This window comes from Haliotis rufescens, unplaced genomic scaffold (assembly GCF_023055435.1).
Source record: "Haliotis rufescens isolate VD_foot unplaced genomic scaffold, xgHalRufe1.0.p SCAF_14, whole genome shotgun sequence".
Taxonomy (NCBI): Eukaryota; Metazoa; Mollusca; class Gastropoda; order Lepetellida; family Haliotidae; genus Haliotis; species Haliotis rufescens.
The window spans coordinates 28509728-28529195 of NW_025963824.1; the positions used below are offsets into that span (position 1 = coordinate 28509728).

At 41.3% G+C, this 19468-nt stretch overlaps 2 protein-coding genes across 2 annotated transcripts; both read right to left on the reverse strand.

The window, feature by feature from the left end:
• Positions 1-1502: 1502 nt before the first annotated feature.
• Positions 1503-6471, reverse strand: LOC125379223 (serine/threonine-protein phosphatase 6 regulatory ankyrin repeat subunit B-like). Its single transcript, XM_048395462.1, has 4 exons — positions 6327-6471; positions 4204-5981; positions 2916-3776; positions 1503-2417 (listed from the first exon to the last, which is right to left on the reverse strand). The coding sequence occupies exons 1-4, from the start codon at positions 6469-6471 to the stop codon at positions 1503-1505; spliced, it is 3699 nt and encodes a 1232-aa protein (XP_048251419.1).
• A 2334-nt stretch (positions 6472-8805) lies between these two features.
• Positions 8806-18980, reverse strand: LOC125379269. Its single transcript, XM_048395534.1, has 4 exons — positions 18950-18980; positions 10842-10913; positions 10656-10691; positions 8806-10040 (listed from the first exon to the last, which is right to left on the reverse strand). Exons 1-4 carry the CDS (start codon positions 18966-18968, stop codon positions 8833-8835), a joined length of 1335 nt encoding a protein of 444 aa, XP_048251491.1. The 5' UTR covers positions 18969-18980; the 3' UTR covers positions 8806-8832.
• Positions 18981-19468: the final 488 nt, after the last annotated feature.

Below are 19468 nucleotides of genomic sequence, written 5' to 3' on the forward strand. Positions count from 1 at the left end.
GATGCAGGTCTCAGACGTTTACCACTTCGGTGAAACCCACGAGCTCGGGTATGGTGCTGACAAACCTAGAAACATAATCGGGGCGAACCGGGATTCGAACCCACAATCATAGGTTTCTGAGGGTGCCCAAGGGACGCAAACCTGCACAACGAATCGCCCCCCCCCCCCCCCCCCCCCCCCCCCCATATTAACAAGAATTTGTTTCAAGACACCAACATCATCATTGTAGGGTTTCTAAAATCACACCAAATAAAAGTACAACTTATACATGTCTAGAAAAAAGGTGTTTCAAAGACATTGTCTGTACTCAGATTTAGATATTTCTGTACAATGCCCAAAAATGAATTTACATTTTTGTTTATACACCAAATGGTATACTCTATACTACACATTTAGCAAATGGAGTTTACGCAGTTTCTAAAGCAAGCAGTACATGGCGGCGTTGTTTGCAACATTACAGTAAACTACGGTTATAACGAACACGCTTATAACGAACTGACGGTTATAACGAACTAAAATTGTTAATCCCTTTGAGTTTGTTATAACTGTAGTTTACTGTACATTTTTTGCCTCCACTTTTCATCAGATTTGTTCATCTTAGAATGTATCCACGTCACCCCAAATAAATTTGGGTTCAGATATCCTTTCTTCTGCTATTTTTTTTAGCATCTTTGTCACGTATTTAAATTCCTCTTCATTAAGAAGGAAGTCATATTCCTTTGCGTCATTCTCAGATAATGTCAGTGCCTCCTCTTCATCCTGCTGGGAAGAAATGCACCAATGGGGAGAAATATTAAATTGTATTTTCTGTTTCTTCTAGCTATGAATGAGAAGCGGCATGTGTTATTTTAAAAAAATCAGTTTTGTATATTCAGTTGAGCGAATGGGTAGATAGGACCGACTCATTTTCCGAAATCCAAAATGGTCGATATTTTGACCGTTACCTGGTGACATTGTTTCAATGTTAATAACATTACATAAACTGTGTTGAAATAGAAGGTAGTCTGAAATAGATTCTCCTGTTTTCAATTTGAACATTCATACATCATGGTAACATGTATATCAACCGACCAATCAGTGATAATAAAAGCGAGTAAACTGTTTAACTTCAGTAAAAACACACCATCCTGGAAATATGAAAAACTAAACTACTGTGCATATTAAATTGTTCTAAGAACTCAGTAAATTTACGATTTTCGTTATTGTAACAAAGCCGCTCATTACGACTTTATATTTCAAATGACTCCTGAAGAATCCGGGTTAGAATTGGGATTCAGCAACCAATGCTTGTCGTCAGAGGCGACTGACGGGATCGGGTGGTCAGGTTTACTGACTTGGTTGATGCATGTTATCGTTTCCCAATTGCGTGGATCGATGCTCATGGTGTCAATTACTGGATTGTCTGGTTCAGATTTGTTTATTTTCAGACCGCCGTCATATAGCTGGAATATTGCTGAGTGTGGCGTTAAATAAAAAAGAAAGAAACAGTTATATTTCAAATATTAACAAACGTGAAATTTACATCGATTTTGTAAAATGGATGCATTTGGGGGACGGTGGCGGTTGTCTTTTTTCTGTGCTTCTGCTCCCCGTGCCAACAAGAAGGAGTACACGATGACGTTGTTTGTACTTAGCCATGTCAAAGCCTTATTGGACCAAGCTCTGTTCCACCTGAACACCAATGATCGTTCGCAAATGTAATGCAATGGCGTTTTTCCTAGGACGTCAGCAGTGTTAACATCAGCTCCTTTTTGCAAAATCATCTCAATAAGACTTTTGTCAACACCTTTTGTCATGCATGCAATCGGGAGGACCGTCAAACCCTGAACGAAAACACAATTACCGCTTGTGCTTGTGACATTCTGGCTCACTTCTTTGTCCAAATCATCGACATAATCAAGGAGCATCTCTAGGCATTCTCTTGATCCTGTCGCACAGAGATAGTGCAGGAGAGTGAGGCCATCCCCGTTGTCTTCGTTTAGCTGTGTGCAGTGTGACATCAGTATGCCTAGGAGTTCGACGTTCATGATTTCACGTAAGTAATACAGAGAACTGTATCCATACTCATCTTTCGTGTTTATGTCAGCTCCTGATTCCAACAGAATCTGAAGTAATTGTATCAAATTAGGTAACCGCTGAATGTCATATCTCCTACACAGATTGTGAAGGGCTGTACTACCCCACTTGTCAGCTTTGTTGACGTCAGTATTGCATGGTACCAGTTGGAAATCAGCCTGGTGAGGGTGCTCACTCAGACACAAGTAATGAAGAGCTGTTCTTCCAAATATATCAGTCTCTGCAATATCACTTTCTTTGAGCAGATCATGAACTACACTGTTGTTTTGTATCAGCGCTGAAACCTCATCACATATTGTTTGTATTCCTTCCATTGCACTGTTGACAGAATCCAGTAAAACCTGCAACAATAAACACATCAGTCATTTCTTGTCATTCTTTTTGTGATTTGTTGAATAAATGATGTTATACAAACAAGCTTCATTTTATTAGAGATGTAAGAGTTCCAAATTAATTTACATTTTCATACAATAGTATAGCCCAGTATCATGCACCCCTGCTGCCAAAATAGTTGTTCAAGGAGACGTTAATATTAAGAACATGTATAAACCTAAATGAACTGTAATTGTATTCACCATGAACGTGATGATTTACTGGCAAAAATGATCCAACTGGCAAAACGTCATTGCCAATGTAACCACCCTGAATTTCGTCTGAATGACGCTTTTATCTGCGGACAATCGATACAATTGTTACTGTCAATTTTACTTCAATGTGTGTGTGCTGAAATAGATTTCATCATGTTTGATAAGCATGGATGTTAACACGCAATCTGTTTAAAACCGAATGGTGCCAACAGCTCTAACGATTAACAGCCTTGAAGGACATTTGAAACATACCTTTACATTTACTAGAGCTGTGAAGCCATGTTTGTCCTGTTTATGAATGTCAGATCCTCTCCTCAGAAGTAGAAGACATATGCGCAGTTTCTCTTGGTCCCTACTTCTTCTCAGTAACCACTTTCCATTCCAAATGATGTCCGGAAGTGCTGAAGACAGAACATGCAAAGGAATCCGCCCATTTTTGTTGCTGATGTTAACATCTGCTCCCTTGTGTATCATCATCTGCACATTGTTTTCGGAAATGGTAGCTGACATGCACGCCAATTGTAGAGCTGTTGAGCCGTGTGGAAGAACTTTGAGGTTTTTTCGTTTATACAGGGTCTTGCTGCTTTGTTTGTTCATATCATCAGCTTCACTGATGATCCTTTCGAGACATTCCCATTGCTCATCCGAACATATACTGTGCATGAGAGTTAGACCGTTGCCGATGTTCTCGTTCAGTTGGCTGCAGTGTATCATCAGCAAGTCCAACATCTTCAAACTCATAACTCCTTGCAGGTAATATAGAGAACTGAAACCAAACTCATCTCGCACGTTCACGTCAGCTTCAGCTTTCAAGAGAATCTTGAGAAGACGTGGCATATTTACAATTTCCTTTTTGTCTCTTCGCCTACACAAGCAATGTAAAGCTGTGTTACCAAACCTGTCAGGCATGTTAACATATTGTTTGTACGCCATTAATGACAAAACGCTGGTATCTATGTGGTCACTTAGACACAAGTAGTGGAGAGCCGTGCGTCCGAACCTGTCTGTGGTATTGATGGGGACTCCCTGCTCCAAGAGATCATGGACTGCAGGGAAATCACCTTTCTGTATTGCCATCATCAACTCGGTGTAGTGAACCCTAACATCGTTTGGCTGAAATATACATTTGTTAATCACATAACAGTTAGTTTTATAAATTAACAATCAATCAAATTCATGTCGGAGTCTTACAAAGTACTCCTTATACCTTATAATTATGGAAAACCGTTTGTTACCGTTGTCGGGAAAGGATTATGTATGTAGGGCGATATCGAATGTACAGATGGTATGGTATCATAACTCAAATCAAAACAAATTTATACAATATTCAAAATATCTCTTGGAGTAAAGAAGATCGTTGATGCAGTGTACACATTAGTCTTACAGGGCAACGATCAGTAAAATTATTATGAACAGTAATACAAATTGAATTTGCTGATGTATAACTCTTTGTAACAAAAGGAACAGGAATGACAGACAACTGAATAGTTAATAGTCAGATGTATATACTTCCTGAATACAGACAATGTGCTACACTTACCAGATGATGACTGTTCTGCACGCAATATGCAATGCAACCTTTTCTGTTTTGTCTGTATAGATCAGCGCCACTTTTCACAAGAATGGATAGCTCATCATTCACATTTATTTTGTCTTTGCACAGAATATGAAGGGCTGTATTTCCATCAGCATCAACCGCGTTGACATCAGTGCCATTTCTAACGAGCAACTCAATAACATGGAAGTCTCTGTGGTCTTCGCATGCTGAGTGAAGTGCGGTCTTTCCTCCAGCATCAACCTTGTTGACATCAGCTCCATGTCTGATGAGCAACTCTATAGCACCAGTGTCTTTATGGTCCTTCATGTTATCTGCGATTAGGTCCCGTTCCTTAACAAAACCTCCAAAACCCATAGACGTTTTTGGATAGTCTACATCAAGACCAGTCTCACAGGCTTCATGAAGGGCTGTGGTTCCATATTCGTTAGTGACATTGACATCAGCTCCATGTCTGATGAGCAACTCTATAGCACCAGTGTCTTTATGGTCCTTCATGTTATCTGCAATTCGGTACCGTTCCTTAACAACACCTTCAAAACCAAAAGACTTATAATTATTTGGATAGGCTACATCAATACCAGTCTCACAGGCTTCATGAAGGGCTGTGGTTCCATATTCGTCAGTGACATTGACATCAGCACCGTGTTTCAAGAGTAAGTCAATAACACGGACATCTACACTTCTCAACCTGCACTGTCTTTGAAGTGCTGTCCTTTGACATCCATCAGCGGCATTGACATTAGCACCATGTGTCACGAGTAACTCAAGCACATGGATGTCCTGTTCATGTTGAATCTCATATGCTTTTTCATATGACATTCTGCCGTCCCATGTTAGCCTTGCACCCACTCTCGAGCATGTCAAGTGCAGTGGTGTATTTCCCCTTTGATTAGCGATATTGACGTCAGCTCCATGATTGATGAGAAGTTCTATAACATCTTTATCGTTGCTGTTAATCATAGATAATCTGCAATGAAGTGCTGTATTTCCTTTCTCATCAACAGCATTTACATCCTCTCTATGTTTGAGAAGTAGCTCAACAACACGGACGTCTACCCTATGTTTACTGCAGACTAGCAGAAGTGCTGCCTTTCCATCTTGTTTGATATCGAGAACAGCACCCTTAGTCACAAGTGACTTAATGACACGAAAGTCTGAATGAGAGTTTGTCAATGCTATGTTAAGAGGTGTTCTTCCCTTTTCATCTAGAATGTTGAGATCAGCACCGTGTTGTATGAGAAGATCGGTTACACCAATGTCTACATCTGAAGTGTCGCAGGCCAAATGAAGTGCTGTCATTCCATAGTTACCAGTGGCATTGACATTAGCGCCATGTTTGATAAGTACCTCACAAACACAGGCCTTGATACCATGTCTCAGACATGCCAAGTGAAGTATTGTATTTCCATTTGTATCAGTCATGTTAGCATCAGCTCCATGTGCAACAAGAAACTCAACAACGTCAACACTGTCTCCAAGACATGCATAATGCAGAGGTGACTTTCCTTCCGTGTCGGCAATATTCACACTAGAACCGTGCATGACCAGCAGGTTCACAAGACGGACATCTGCACGTTCTTCTTCACATGCAAAGTGGAGTGCAGTTTTTCCATCTTTATTGACAATGTTGACATCAGTAGGGTGTTTGATGAGTGCCTCAATGACACAAACGTCCATACTGATATTCTTCCATTCTAGATGAAGTGCTGTTGTTCCTGTTCTGTCTGCTATCTTCACATCAGCCCCTTTTGTGATAGTTGCTTCAAATGAACGTATAGCACTTTTTTCACTGTTGACTATGCAAAGTGATTTTCCTTCTCTCCGATTTTCGATTCTATATTTAATTCCTGCATGTGACAGATACCTAATAATATCGAAATCCATACTATTTCCGACACACAATAAGTAAAGTACTGTTATTTCATTAGAATAAGGGACATTGATGTCAACAGATTGGGTGCTGAGATGCACAATATCCCTCGCATCTAAACCTGCTCTACATACTCTCACGATTGACCTGCGACTTTCATTATCAGGTACGGTGATGTCAGCTTTGGGGGGTATCTGTAATTTTACAATACAGATGTCTCCATCATTGCCCTTACATGCTTTGTGAAGAGCTGTATCTCCTGAGCTATCTGTGATATTGACATCACAATTAGTTTTGAGAAGAACTTCAAGGACGCTGACGTCCAAGCTGTTTGCCTCACATGCTACATGAAGAGCTGTCCTTCCTTTTCTATCAACCATGTTGACACAAATACCCTGTGCAAGGAGTAACTGGATAAGATGGACGTCTATTCTGTCTGCCTCACAGGCTAAGTGAAGTGCTGTCTGCCCAGTTCTGTTTCTGACATTCACATCAGCACCCATATCTAACAATGTTTTAACAGATACTAGGTTAGAAACATTCGCAGCTGCAAGCAGTAGAGTTTCCTCGAATATGTCATGGACGTCTATGACATTGGTGACCTGAAAAGGTTAAAAGATCAATGCAGCTAAAACTGAGATTAAAAAACGCCAAAGCCAGAAGATAGTCCGTCTCGAGTGGCTTCTGAAACAGATTTAATTGGAGGCAAAATTGTGATGACATACTGTGTGAATGGATCACTGAAAATAAGTGATAACACCATGTGTTCAAGAAAATTGTAAGCATGTCCTGAAGTTATCGTACCAAAAAGGCCTTGTAGTGAGAATGACACAGAGACCATTAATACGATTCATTTCCATATATACTGAACAGCATTGAAAACGCACCACCATGAAAATGGATGTATTTTTATCCGGGCTTAAGTCATGTGAAAATATATAAGTGAATGAGTAATGTGTGACGTTCTGGACGAAGCATGAAGAAGAACAGCTCGTCAAAACATTCCTAATTTTTTTGTGAGCGAAATCGCCAAAACGCAACAAATTGCGTGCACATCATGTAAAAAACGTGTTTTGTTTCACGGGAAGCATGCAGAATAGGGCTATAAAAGACAGACTTTTAAACGCCACATCACTTGTTGCTGCAGATGTAAAGGGTACTGACACAAGAGTGTGGCGTCGACGTGGAGAACAATAATGTGCCTCTGCTTCCATGGCCAGCCCTGTCAACCGATCTATCGCCAGTTGAACATCTATGGGATTGCCTCGGTCAACGCCTCTCACGTCGTCCGCAAGTACGGAACCTGAGAGAACTTGAAGATACACTACGTCAGGAGTGGAATGCCCCAGAACACTATTCGCAGACTTATTCGATCGATGAGAAGACGTTGCATGGCCTGTGTTGCTGCCAATGGCGGACATACCAGATATTGACTTTTCATTTTAACCCTATGTGTCTTCCATACACTGATGACGTAAATGTCATTACTGTGTGATATTCCTGTTTCCTTTGTCGTCTTTCTTAATTATCCGTCTATGTCTGTTCTAATTAAAATCTGTGATTGCTCAAGTTGTTTTTGTAATATTTCAAGATTTATTGCTGGTGCGTTTTCAATGCTGTTCAGTATATTAAAAAATGTTAAACAAAACAGGATATGCCATGCTATGCAGCCAAGATTCTAGCTCTACCCAACAATCAGAGGAGTTTCTCTGTATAAACCCTTTTTGGTACAAGATGACATGAATGATATGGGATCACTAAACACTGTTTCAACATCAACAATGTGGCATGGATTTAATCATTTCAACCTAATTACAGATATAAGACATTTACGAGAACATTTTTAAAAATTTAGGTCGTATCATTTGAGAATAATTTCATACTTTGAAGTTTACACTGTTTCTTTCTTGCTGATTGGCTGAAGGGGTAGTCACATGATCTGATATTTGGAGTTCACACACCCGTGAATGGACAAAGAAAGTTCACACGATGTGAACAATTGTTTGTGAAATTGATCGTGTGCACTTTTGCTGGAACAACTTTCCGGGGTTTCTCCCACATTCTCGATCGGTGTTTACGACAAACTCGTTTTTCTATTTTCATGTTAATACCTGCATTTATCAGCAATATAATTAATTCAGTATTTTTGCCTGGTCTTGTAACATTTTACCTGACTTATAAATAAATAAATGCTTTGGTTCTGGTGATTGATGTCTTCTAGCTGCTACATGAAACAGAGTGGATTGTCCTTGCTGTGATTTGGATATGGAATGGCTATCTTTCAATACTTATAACGCAAGTGAAGAAAATTAATTCTGTAAAATTACTGAGGTGAACGAAATTGATTTGTTGAGCGATACTGACTTTGATGCCTTGTTTTCGGGAATGACAAGAATCTAGCACCAATGAAAATAATGTCGTACCTGCTCAGATGTTGCCGCTGACAGAGCAAACGTGACTGCTCCAACCATTCGATACGTGTCAACCACTTACACCTCTCGGCAGTTCAGTCCCAACCATTCGATACGTGTCAACCACTTACACCTCTCGGCAGTTCAGTCACAACCATTCACCACTGTAACTTTTGAATGATTCAATCGCATCTTTTACTAACACATAAAGTTTAGGGTGCCTTGTAATTTTTCTTTTCAGAAAGCATGTATTTTCCCAAAAGTATTTTAAAACCGGGATGTCCAAATAAAGATATGTTCACGTTCATGTATATTTGCCCCACCCAAGGGTTAATTAAAACCTACCTCGGCACTTGAATGCAAGCCTTGAAAAGTTCTCACAAATTCTTCAAATATGTGTTTGCAAACTGTTTCATCATGGCAGATATCATATTGTAGAACACGAAAATCCTTTGTGAGGGCCCGTGTTAGTTTAGGAACCAGATACTTTAGTACAGCTTTCTTTGAGACATGTATTCGAAGGTAGTTTGGGCTTTCACCCTTTGCACATACGTCACTCATTGGATCTTCCCTCCTCATTCTTTGCAAGATGAATGGTATGTTGCAGTGCTGTATGATGAACAGAGGATCATCCCTTCCGATACCAAAGGCAACACTCTCATATATAGAAGGGTGGGTGAACACAGTTACACCATTAACAAGTTTCACATAGCTGCCAAACAGACTTCTCTCGGCAGCTCTTATTTCTCCCCGTTTGTCATCATTTTCAACTTCATCAACATCAAACTTCCCATTGTTGATTATCATTTCTTTCAAAAACATGTTTGTGTGTTTCTCCAAAAGAAGAACTTTGATAGTTTGACCCAGGAACTCAAGAGGGTTTTGAAAGAATTCAATAATGTTTACGTCTGTTCCCCTGTTTTTTAGTTCAACAAACATCTTACAACAATGAGGAAAACCATGTGGACCAGTATGTGAACACACTGTTTCCTGGTCGATCTCTCTCACATTGACTTTGCCTTTATCCAAGTGCATGTTGAGAATGTACAGACGTTCATTGTACAGAAACGAATCCTGGTCACTCAGATTAAACCATCTACCAAAAATGTTTTCCTCGTGCTTTCCAAAATGTCTTCGAACTTCCCTGAAAACGTTTTCTCTACCTATAAAAATATAGGCTTCTGTATCTTGATGACTTTTCCTTTCCTGTACATTAATAATGAATTGTCTCCACGTACTCAAGGCAAAAGGGTCGTATGCAAATGGTCCACAGACATCGTTAAGCATGAACAGAGTCTTTCCCTCAGCAAATGAATGTACTGTATCATAATCCTCTGGTTGATTGAGTACACAAACATTCCATCCTTTCTCTTTCATCTCCTTCAGGATCAGGTAGCCTAGAGTTGTCTTCCCTTCTCCAGGACTGCCAGTTATTGGTATCCATTTCACACCTGATATCAGCTGTTCGGCAATTTTGTCAACAGCTGATATTGTTATCATATCCTCTGTAAATAACTTGATTTCATTGGCGGTGTTATCTGAAATTTAGAGAGCACATATTTCACTATCATTAACTTACACATAATTGGGTTATAATATGCCTATAATTCAACAATTATTTGGCTGCTCCAAAACAGCAATGTTTTTTCACAAGGCTTGAATAGTCACAAAGTATGTTCTCACCGTTCTTACGACAAACATGTCTGTAACTACATTACTATATTAAGCTGTTGTCAATTAGCATTTTTCATGTCAACTTTGATTGTTCATCCTTAACCTTCGTGTGATGTCTACATGTACTTGGTGCAATAAGACCAACTCCAGAGGGCGGAGGGTCCGGGGTTCGATCCCCGGCCATGTCATACCAAAGGATGTTAAATGATGGTACTTGTTGTTACCCTGTCTGGCGCCCGGTATTAAGGGGCTAAAACAAGGACTGGTTGGCTCTGAGACTGGTATCTCAGTGAACTAGCACTATAAATCGCCATCAGTCTGGACTAATACAAGCAGACACACACACACACACACAATATATATATATATATATAATATATATATATATATATATATATATATATATCTTTAGATTGCTTTTTAGATTAGTCGATAAAACATAGACACGATTTAAAATTTAAAATTCCCCTCATACTCACCACACAGTTTGATAAAGCGTTGCCTACTGCAATCGTCTGTAAATGAAACAAGAAACAGTAGTATCGGCATTGTTAGATGCGCTTACATGACATTGGGTCATCTTACATTGACATTCTAAATACAAGAATGAAGATTACTTAAGACATTTTCAGAAATTAGCGTTAGATTACCATGAAATATCTCACCTGTAGGATGGGTATGTTGATCACCCGTTAGTACTGTACCAATAGTCCCAAAGTTCAACACACTTCTTTCTCCTGGAAACAATAAACTACAAATGACCAACAGTACAAAATACAGAATGGGTGAGGGAGTGAGTATGTTTTACGCCACTTTTTAGCAGTATTCCTGCAATATCAGTTTACGAGGCATACTGCATATGCGTATCCCAATGGCGATCTTGGGGAATTTATCCCGCTCCATTCGCAGTGCCTGGCCAAGTTCAGCCAAAGTGGTCGGCAGTCTATGACGTTGACACACACGTCTCTCTATCAAGTCCCAGACGTGTTCAGTGGAGGAGAGGTTTGGGCTCATAACATTCTATGGATGTTGTGCCAATGGAGGCGAGAACTGACGGTGAGCACGGGCGTTGTCGTCCTGAAAGACAAAACACAGACCCACTCTTTGCAAATGGGATAACAAAGAGTGTCAGTGTGTGCTCTTGCAGTTGAACCTGTACTACAAACTGTGAAACATTGAACGTCTTGGACACTGTACGCCAATAGCCTGTAGATGCATCGCCAGTTCATACACAAACCACGAATGACATCAAGCAAATCCCAACAGTGTGATAAGCAGAATCAATATGACTGACAGAAATAAATGGTCCACAGAGATTAATCTATATTCCTCGAAGGGGTCAAACTCAGGAATGAAACTCTAGGCAAGTGTGGCTACTGTGTGAGGCATGTCCAAACTATATATTCACGACATAAATTTCTTGAATAAGATGTTTGTCATCAAGAGACACCTTTGATCTAATACTTGGAATCTGACATTTATATCTCATGATCCCCTACCTTTTTTAGAACTCGCTATTGGTGACGTGGAAGACATTTCCAAATTTGGGGCATCAGTGTCAAAAATGGTGTCCGATGGAATTCCCTATTTCAACGTGAACCATATGTTTTTTCAGGTGAACAATTGAACAATTGTTTATGATGGGCGACACCGATGGGCCAGGATATGCTCAGGTTTTTGCGAACACCTGATCTCACACTATTTGATTTCTTCATAAACACATGCTCATGATATAGTTTGAATCCTACAATCGACTGTTTCTGGCAGGGATTTCTTATGAATATGACGAAGGTGTTGTCGCTATTCATTACATACTATGAACTAACACTTAATACACTGTGATAATACTTCAATGTTAGTAATATCTAATATCTTTTTGCATGGACCATCGTCACTGTCGTGACCTCACATCACTGCCTGTCGCTTAAGCTTTAAAAAACAATCATTGAGGTTTTCTGAAGCTAAAGTTGGGAGGCAAGCCTGTGATGGGTGGGCCCTTTGACCCAGTAATGCAAGATAAGTATACAAATGTAAAACATATTTAGATTTTACCAAAAGTTTTACTTATCCTGCATTACTCCTTAATATACTCTTCAAAAAACGAAACGCAATACAGACATGATTGGTCATTTTAGCAAAGTTAGCGGAGACCAAGAGGTGCAAAATGAAGAGGTTTCATGTGCTATTGTGTCAGTGACAAATTTCCCGGATCAAAATTATCACAAGGACGTGCAAACCATGAGTCGGGAAACATGTACGATTCGGAAAAACGCACCCAGTGCATTAACAAAAGGGACATGGACTATGAACGGTATTAAAGTGCAGGGTTTTTGATTGCCTGGCATCGGCGTTAATCAGTGACGGTTCAACAACATGCCAAGATTAACAGAAGTGCAAAGAAACAATATCATAGGCCGCTTGCAGGCAGGGGAATCCTGATCAGCTGTAGCCAGGGCTTTCAATGTTGTGCCCATCACCATCACAAGGCTTTGGGATCAGTTTCAACAGCATGGGTCAACACAAGATCGGCCAAGGTTGAGCCGACCAAGGGTAACCACCCCCGCCCAAGATTGCTACATCTGACTATGCCACCTATGTGAAAGGACGACCACAGCCACCTAAATAGCATACCAAATACCTGGACTGCATAGAATCTCCGACCAGACTGTACAAAACCGTTAAAGAGCAGCAGGTCTACGAGCAAGACGTCCTGTTCGACGCGTCATATTGAGCTGACAACATCATCAACAACGACTGCATTAGAATCGTCAACACAGGGTATGGCTTGCGATGGAGAGATGTCTGGTCCAGCGACCAATCAAGATTTCTCCTCCGTCGAGTGGATGGAAGAGCACTAGTCTACAGACGTCGGGAAGAACATTACGCTGCGGAAACTGCGTACAGGAAGTGGACAGGTTTGGCGGGGGTAGCGATATGATGTGGGCAACTATCAGTCATCATGGCAGGACAGGTTTGGTCCAAATCCAGGGCAATATTTTGGCTCAACGATACATCAACGGATTTCTCCTACCACACGTCCTCCCAATTGCAGCCAGCGGCAACTGTGTATTCCAGCAGGACAACGCTCGAACGCCTCCAGCACGGATCATAAGAGCTTGTCTACACAACAACAACGCTTATGTTCTCCCCTGACTGTCCAGATCCCGGATTTGAACCCGATAGAGCACCTGTGGGTTGAATTGGATAGATGGCTATGCCGACGTCAACCACGACCCCAGGCGTTGCAGCAGTTGGCTTGTGCGTTGCACAACATTTTGGCTCAATACCTTGTACAGTTCCTCTTATAAATGTATTTTCCTACCTCACACAAATCTGGCTTTGGGTTTCTTTTTTTTTAAAAGTATATGTCTTGTCGGACGGTTCAGAGGCGGGTATATGTTCAAATGTCCAAAAACCTCAATAATTAACACACAAAAAAAACAAATGTTTGTCAGTGATCCGTGAGGTGGAAAAACTCCATAACGGTAGGGTTAGTTCAATCTTGTTTCCAGATGTAACATAAGAATTAATGGGAAACACCCTGTACACACCTAGTAATAAAGAATAATAGCGAAGGCTTAAATCTTTACCCACTGTGTCAACGAGCCAAAGACTGAACAAAAAGACTTGTCCTCATTTCTTCCATTGGGCGTGTCTCATACGACCTTTGGGAGAAATAGAGTTCATTATTTGTGTTGAGGGCCGGTTGCCTGCTGGGCTACTACCAGAGGGCCAAAACTGTGCAAGCCTTCATCCTCCTTAAGAGTCACATTACGAAGATTATGACTAGCAAAAACTGTGTCGGCCCTCCAAAAACATCTTTCCATGATCGTTTTAATAGAACAATGACTATGTAACGCCATGTTAGAGGCTAACACTCTGATCCCGTGAGGATTATTTGCTCTCAGTGGGTCAAGTTTGGCAATCTCATAAGCCTGAAGGATGACTGCGTATAACCATAGAGAAATGGTGTAGTGACTTACTTCAGTGGTGGACGCAGGAGAGACGCGTATGTATGACTGTTTCCCCGAACCATGCCTAGATTTTGAGCGACGGATGAAAATTCGTAGTGTTTGTACCAGGCATAAGAGGAGTTCACCCTCATCTTCAACTCCCAAAATCGTCTCTACTGGTGGGATAGTGAAGGAACGATCAGGGAGGCCTGGTAGATTTTTTTCTATAAATTCCCAGCACAAACCGAGATCTAACTGCTCTGTGTGTACCATGCAACTCCCTCACCTGTGCCGCAGTGGCTTAAGCCAAGAGAAATATTGTTTTCTTGGCAAGGTAAAAAAAGGAGAAGGCATAGAGGGGCCGGAAGGGAGGGGGGCTCGCAAACCTCGGAGGACCATATTCAAGTCCCAAGCAGGAGGACGGAATTTGCCCTTCTGATACTCAAGCGTAAATGAGCGTAAAAGGTCCTGAATTTCGGGACCTTGGTAATTTTGCGATCCTCCAGAACTGCCAACACTGAGTTAAGTGCTATCAAATAAGTAGTAATGGTGCTACCTGTCAAGGGTTTTGTGGTAACGCTGTCTTAGGTTCTTGATTTTTTCCTTCCAAAAGTTTTAATAGATCCCCATCGTATAATGCGATAGAATTAGCTGCCCGTGCCCAAAAACTCTTCGCACTTATACACACTTTTGAGACGAAGCAAGCGTGCAGACGAAATCTGTCTGGCATCTGGTGAGGCAGTTTGCTGTGAGGGTGGATGAGTAGGTTCGACCACTGTGGGAGGCATAGTGGATCATCTTCTCCTAGATTTCTGAGCTTGATGAACCAGTCTCTCGCCGTCCACCAAGGCGTGATCAAAATCAGAGCAAGATTCCTTGTCTCTATGATCTTTTGTATCACCTTGGAAAGTAGAACAGGAGGCGGAAAAGTGTACGCTTAATATTCCTTCCCAAGTTGGTGGTTTTGGCAAGTTGCAAACAGATCAATGTTTGGTTGCCTGAACCTTCGAAGCATCAATTGAAATGCTTCTGTGTGAAGTTTCCACTCAGAGGGAGCCACCCTGTCTGGTCAGGATAAGGCATAGGCCAATATGAATTGGAGCTCCAACCGATTCACTAGATGAAAGAACCTGAATATCTGTTGAAGAAGGGAGTGGGAGTGTGTTGTCCCCTGATTGCACAGGCACCCCACCACAGTGCTGTTGTCTGTGGATATTTGGTGTTGAGCGGACTGTAGTTGATTCTGCCAAAGGGTTTTGTCCAGAATTAACGCTTCTAACTCCAAATTGTTTATGTGCCACTTTTGATGAGTGCCAAACCACAGAACTGTGGCTGTCTGGCCTTTGAGGTGTGCATCCCACCCCTCAAAGGAGGCCTCTACAAACAGATGTAGTTCCGGGGTTAACCTGGATAAGGAGACTCCTCCTAAAACTCCTCCTAAGACATTCGACAAGAGTCCACCAATTGAGGAATGGCCTCAGACGGACTGGTAGAGTGATGGCCTGACACCTGATGTAAGAATTCAGGAATTGTTGGAATGGACGCAGCTGTAAGCAGCCTCTGCTTGCTAAGTCATGTGTTGAAGTTAGCAACTCTAGCAACACTTGCTACTGGCGATGTGTACATGATTGGTACAGAGCAGGTAGCAAGTGGCATAGAAGTTTTACCCATCTGTCCCTCGGTACTGATAGGAGGTCCTGGTCTGTCTGGAACAGGCCTCCTATGAACTGAAGCTGCTAGTTCGGAGTTAAATCTGACTTTGCCTCGTTGATTACCCACTATTTGAAATAGTAGCCGTTTTAAAAACTCCCAATGGCGTACTAACGTTGGTGTGTCTCGATGTGTCTCGATGACACACTAGACAGTCGTCTATGTACGACCCCAACCAAATGGGCCTCAGGTGTAGAAATGCAGCTTTAGGCTTCATTATTCATGTAAATAACCACAGGGCCACCGAAATGCGAAATGGGAGGACTGCCCATTGGTAGTGTACCCAATTGAACAGGAATCTGAGGAACGTGTGGTAGGAGGAAAGGATAGGCATATGCAGGTAAGCATCCTGCAAGTCGAGGCTGATCAGGGAGTCGAACACATTGATGCTGTGTCTGAGCAGTCTCAACATGGTGAGGCGGACGCATCAGATAACGTTTTTTGAGGGATTGTGAATCATTCGCATTTTGACCATCATCCTTTGTATGTCTACACCCAAACTATGAGCCTGATTTGCTACCGAAGAGGCATGAATAGGAAAATCATCTTTCCTGAACTTTGGTGGTTTAAATGATGGAGCATGTGTGAGTCTTGAGAAATCCTCAACCAGTGACCCTACCATATCTGTCAACATCGGATCCATCGGATTTGATGTGGGATGTGACCAAATGGTATCCTTCTTATCAACCCCTTAACCAGGGGAAGGCGCAACTGACACAACACGGTCTGCTTCCCACTCAGGCATTTGTGCTAAGCTGAGATGCGTTTTCATCTCCTCTATCTGAAGGCTTTGAAGAAACGCCTGGTGATAAGGACTCATGTGACGATATCCACATACTCGCTGGAGTATTGGTGCAAACCAATGGTGAATGCGTTGTAACAGAATGCGCATCAGGCAGCTGGTAAATGTTAGACACCAGTGTAGGTGTAGGTGCTAATGCATGCGCAAGATTTGAAGCTGGCGCTGGCGTCTGGTACATAGGCACAGGCGCTGGGTACAGATGTGCCATAGACTGCTGCTACATGGATGGCATAAAATTCTGCATCCAATGCTGTTCTGGTACGGTGCCAACGGCTGGGCGTACAAGTGCTGAGCTTCCGGATAAGTAGGTGGAACAGCGCTAAGGTGATCATGCGTTGCTGACGTAATAGGCTGATGTAATCATAGATCAGCCTTGGGGTAATAAGGCCCTGCTCTCAGTGCAACCCCTTGATAAACAACGCCCATCGCTGTCAACTGGAACATGGCTTGTGTCTGCGCTACCCCAATCAAAGCATTATGAGAGACATGCGCTGGGGTCGCAGGGGTCGTAGCACTGGAAGCGCCTGACACCTGAAAATTAGAAGCAGGTATGATACTTACAGTGGCCTCCGACCTTGGAGGCGGGTAAACGTCTGCAGTCACTTGTATGGAAGACATATTACCAACCGAAGATAATGTTTGTGTAGTTATGACAGAAGGATGTCAGCTGCTTCCATCCTGCGACTGTAACATCTTCCTCGCAACACGACGGGACTTCAGCTAAATACGTTTGTAAGTGACCTCTCTATAAATAGCAAAACTCGATGGAGATAGAGGTGAACAAAAATTACATTTCAAGTTAGAAGAGCAAATCTGTGTGCAATCCAAACAGCGTGGATGAGGATCTTCGAAAGATTTTTTCTCACGCACAAGCATATGTTACGCAAATACGGAGTTATTGATTGATAGGGAGTGAAGAATTGCCATAGAATTATACAAATATCTATCTGCAAATATTTTACGAGTTGAAAGTGTATACAATAATATGATACACGCAAACTCTATGTAACGCCAAAGCTACCAGTATTTAAGTTCACATAAATATGTTATAAATATTTAGCTACGAACTGCAAACAAGTTGACGACACTTGCAGGTAAACAATTGTAAACACAAATTCAAAATGGCGGGAAACAACGAGCTACGCGGCGGGAAAAAAGACAAAGTATTTTTACACCAAAATAACCCACATATTATTACACAAAATAGTGACGGTAATATGAAAGGAATACATCACCAATCGCAGATAAACTTTAGAGTAATAGCCGAAGCTAAGGGTCTAAAAAAATCCAATCTGAAGAGCTCATCTGAGAGACGTCCTTGCTGTTACTCGACATTCAGTGATGTGAGGTGACTTGATCATCAAGATCACATGACACCACCTATGGCCCATGCAAAAAAAGGCAGGAGTGAAAGCGAAAACATCTTTTTCTCCACCCAAGGCCATCATTGAGCGCTGTCTTTTGTTGTCATTGGTAAGCAATGAATGAATTAAGAAGTAAGGCAGGATAAGTAAAAAGTTATCTCTTTCAACTTTGCTGGACAGTATAACTTGGAACTGTTCACCCATATCAAAATACTGTTTGGTGAAACGCTTTGGACTCTTAGACGAAAGCGTTTTGTAACAATAAGTATCTGAAGTAAATGAATGATTGCCACAGCATACAATATTCTATCCGACCTTTTTTTCATCATATAGAAGAATATGTGTTGCCAGGTTTTAACTGACCCGTGAAGATGCCGGGGTAGAATAGGTCTTCAGGAACCCATGCTTGCCGTAAAAGGTGTCTATGCTTGTCGTAAAAGGCGACTAACAGGATCGGGTGGTCAGGCCCGCTGACTTGGTTGATGCATGTCATCGTTCCCAATTGCGTGGATCGATGCTCATGATATCAATCACTGGATTGGCTGGTCTAGACTCGATTATTTACAGACCGTCATATAGCTGGAATATGGCTGAGTGCGGCGTAAAGCAACAAGTCAAGCAATCAATCAACCAGGTCTTAAACTGTTAAATAATTAATGTATTTATGCTTTTAATTCAAATACACAAGAAAATGAACATTTAGCCAAAACACAAACTGCTTACCGTATAAAATCAAAAAAGAAATATAGTGTACTTTAACGTGCGGTTATTTGCAGGGTCAGACTATACATGATAAATAATAATTTGTTCCAAAAGAGTACACAAAGTCGCAGTAAGTGGTGTTCAGCTACATTTTATATGAGTTAACAGAGCTGATAAACAAATGTTACCAATGACCACAGACTGGTCACTAAATGCGACATATCATGCGACAATCAACCTACCTTGGTTCACTGGTTCCATGGCTGCTTTGGACCCGGTCAAACCTGGAAAGAAACTCTAAATTATTCATCCCCAATACGTGCATGTTTAACAATTTGAAAATGCAAAACTAAAACAATGAAAACGGAAATGGCAAATTTTCCGTTTTATTTCTTTTCGGGGTGCAAATTGTGTTTGTAACCATGGCAATAATTGCCAAATTATGATGTGGGCCTTGAGAAGCAATGAAACAAAAACAGACTGTATACAAAACGCATGGGATTTTTTTTTATGCATCAAATATCTTCAGGGATGAAATGTTTAATAGACAACTGTGGGGACAAATCTATGTTTGAAACAATTGTTCATTTAAACGTCAAACATCTATTTTGACTTGTTTACACTTCGATGTGACTGAAAGCTCTATGTTGTGAGTGGAAACTTCTGCCGACCTTGACCTTTGTCGATAAATCTAGATAAATAGGTATTCAGATAACACACAAATTCATATAACGCTTCCATGTCCAATGTTAAAACATTGT